At 36.4% G+C, this 3,058-nt stretch overlaps 1 protein-coding gene across 1 annotated transcript; it reads right to left on the bottom strand.

The window, feature by feature from the left end:
* Positions 1 to 227: 227 nt before the first annotated feature.
* Positions 228 to 2,439, bottom strand: LOC104880504 (uncharacterized). Its single transcript, XM_010657352.3, has 4 exons — positions 2,022 to 2,439; positions 1,275 to 1,421; positions 881 to 958; positions 228 to 580 (listed from the first exon to the last, which is right to left on the bottom strand). The coding sequence occupies exons 1-4, from the start codon at positions 2,319 to 2,321 to the stop codon at positions 383 to 385; spliced, it is 723 nt and encodes a 240-aa protein (XP_010655654.1). The 5' UTR covers positions 2,322 to 2,439; the 3' UTR covers positions 228 to 382.
* Between the last annotated feature and the right edge of the window lie 619 nt (positions 2,440 to 3,058).

Consider the following 3,058-nt stretch of genomic DNA (forward strand, 5'->3'; position numbering starts at 1 on the left):
TCAACCCATATGGGGTAGATGAGTTGGATATTGAGCTTTTAGTTCTTGGCATCTGAGTCTCATGCTTTGCTTATTCCGCAAAAATAGAAGAAAAACAGAGGCAGAGGTTAGTGCCCAATCGCCCAAGGGACCAATATATAGGCCTTCGATGTCTAATTAACTCAAGCTCAATACCTTAATGTACGTAAAGGCAATAATGGAGAAAGAAAAAGAAAGACACCTTGTTCTCATATGAAGTTCCTCTCCCCACTCTTATGAAGAAAGGATTTATTTTCTTATTTAGGGGGCATGAGGAGTCATACTTATTTTTAGTGGCTGCACCAAATTCATACAACAATAGCAAGAGTTACTGAAGTAGAAGACAAAAGAAGGCTAGCTCTGATTATACTGGCTTGGCATTCTTGATATCTTGTCGCAGCAACTCGACGATCTTCTTGAACTCATCAAAGTTGTTTGCAAGAATATAGGGCCCGTCCTCCTCCGAAGTCTCTGGTAAACGCATATTTTCCCGGATTTCTCTAAATTCTTCCCAATATTTTTTGCCCTCACTAACCTTCTCTGACAATATGTTAATTACAGCCTGCCAAAAATTTTCACTAAGATTAATTTCAGTTTTTGAATTGGTTACCAGGCTCTATATAGTTGAAAACACGATTCTCATTTTCTTTAAATTTGTTTTGAGCCCACAAACTCGAACTATTAATTCCATTCATTTTGTTTAATGTGATGACGTCCTCATTGTACTCCAATGGGCTGAGGGCAGAATGAAACTTATGTATAGATTGATAATTTCAATTAGTTCGAGGGAAAAGCATGATTAATCGTTTCCATCACTGTGCTTGTTAGGTTGATAAGAGATGTGGGGAGAAAATTTGTTTACCTTAAAAAGTGGACGACGTGCATCAGTAATTCTCTGATCTTCCAAGCATTTGCACGTTAGAGCCGCATCCCATTGTCCCTAGCGGTATAAAGAACCAAAGAATAGAATGATCTAAGAATTAGTCAACCAAGTCAAGCTTTGGTTTCAGAAATAATCAGGTAGAAAACCAAATGTATGAAGCACAAATAATCACCCTTATTTGTGAAAAAATGCAAACAAATAATCAGGATGGCTACATGAAGAAGATGAAAAATGTAAAGATAAATTTTTGTGAAAAATCATCCATGCATATGCTTTATACATAAAGCACAAAACTAGAGAGAATTCGAAGTTAAACCAGTGCAGTTAGTATTGCTTGATGTATAAATAGATGGGGAGGTAAACAAATAATCACCATATAGATGAGCATTTCGACATATAACATCTGGAATTCGTAAGCCTCATGTAGGTTTCCCTTGGCCTCTGCATCTTCAAATGCGCATTTAAGCATATCTGCTGCTTTAACTGCTCTGCTGGTCATTTCCAACTCTGCAATAGCTCTCTTCCATGCAAAGTAAAGATTCACAAACCTATTTCAGACCAAAATAGCTAAATATGGACATGTGAAAATATTTGTTTTATTTTTACCTTGATAATTTATTCATCATAAGAACAAACCAAATTCCGGGATCCACTTACGATGGTTATTATACTTCTGAAAATAGGACATTTTCTAAGAAAAACACTTGGTCAAAAATTCAGAAACTTGCGTGATTCCAAAATCAAACTGTTAAAAATGAAGCAGCATACCATTTTCTAAGATAGAATTTGGAGTGCATTTGATAGTAATTGTAAGAAGGGTTTCTAATCTTTATATTATTTGAAAGATAAAAATTTTCAAAGCGTTAGGAATGTTAAAAATACTATCTAGAATAACTATCAAACACACTCTTAGTCAAACATTTAGAAAGGGAAATTCAACCTTCCATATTCCAATCAAAGAGAGAATAAATTAACGTTCTATAACATAAAATCATAAGAGCTTGTGTGTGCCTTGAAATATAAAACTGCTCGGTCTGATTGGCCTTTTTTTGAATCATATTTCATGTCTCTTAGGTAAGAAATAATGGACCATGGTTAATAGAGGAAGGAAGTGTCTAACCTCCAGCTTCTTAATATTAGGACGTTTGCGCTTGTCTTGGTTGAGTACGCTCTTGTCTTCGATGAGTATTCTCTTCATCGTAGCTTCAGCAAGGTCCATCTTTGCTAGAGCACCATGATAACCAATCAATCTCTTCAGGACCTGTTGGCCTCCATGCAGGGCGACAAGGGGCGAAAGACGATCACTCTTTTTTTCCGTGTACTTCATTGCAAAATAAATGCCTGCAGAGACAGCCAAAGGAATTCCTAGTAAAACCATTAATGCTCCTTTCTTGGAGTTAGTCCTAATAAATTTTTCCATGGTGACCTCTAACTTTGGCCTGGGGTGGGATTTTCTTTCAAGGTGAAGTTCGCACTAGGTGAATTATCTGTGTAAGATCCTTATGAGCAACTTATACGAGGATAACATAGAAACTTATAGTGCAATTAACTTTGTTAAAGGTGATCTTATTTCAGTCTTGCAGGGTGAATGAACAGAATTTTAGATGCTCTTATGAGAATTTTTGAGGTTGAAAGGAATGTTTGTTCTTATCTTTGATTACAAGTAAAGAGACATTTTGGAGTTATTCGTTGGAAAGCTTTTAGGTTAAAGCAAGGATTTATTATTGGGTAGAAAGGAAGAAAAGAATAACAATGAAAACATGGGTACTTGGTATAGGTGTTGGACATGGCTATCGTAAAATATATAAAATAAATACCAGAGAACCTTCGTAACATAAACTATGTAAAAGGAGTAGAAGGGACTGAGGCATTGGAATGCCGGCTGTTAAAGATGAGTCTGGTTTCCACATCAAGTTTTTGGGGGTAAAACCAGCATCCCAATGCAAAGTACTATAATAGCCCTGGAAGGCTTGGGATGAACAAAATCTAATGGTGGCCATCACAGCTCGTGGAAAACAAATGGAGAACAAATGTTTTCGATCCTTGTAGGATGGTACTGGCCACTTAACTTAGGGTTAGGATAGCTAACCTTCGTTAGATATAGAGTATATGAATCCCTAAAAATCTAAGATATGCCTCACTGAGAGCCCAATTCTC

The sequence above is a fragment of the Vitis vinifera genome, chromosome 10 (genome assembly GCF_030704535.1).
Source record: "Vitis vinifera cultivar Pinot Noir 40024 chromosome 10, ASM3070453v1".
Lineage (NCBI taxonomy): Eukaryota > Viridiplantae > Streptophyta > Magnoliopsida > Vitales > Vitaceae > Vitis > Vitis vinifera.

What these genes read in the sequence shown, in the direction of transcription:
- LOC104880504 (XM_010657352.3), bottom strand. Translation starts at nt 2,321, where the DNA reads ATGGAAAAATTTATTAGGACTAACTCCAAGAAAGGAGCATTAATGGTT. An exon ending in TCGAAATGCTCATCTATATG is followed by an intron (nt 959 to 1,274) that starts GTGATTATTTGT and finishes TTATACCGCTAG; the next exon opens with GGACAATGGGATGCGGCTCT. An exon ending in CACGTCGTCCACTTTTTAAG is followed by an intron (nt 581 to 880) that starts GTAAACAAATTT and finishes AATTTTTGGCAG; the next exon opens with GCTGTAATTAACATATTGTC.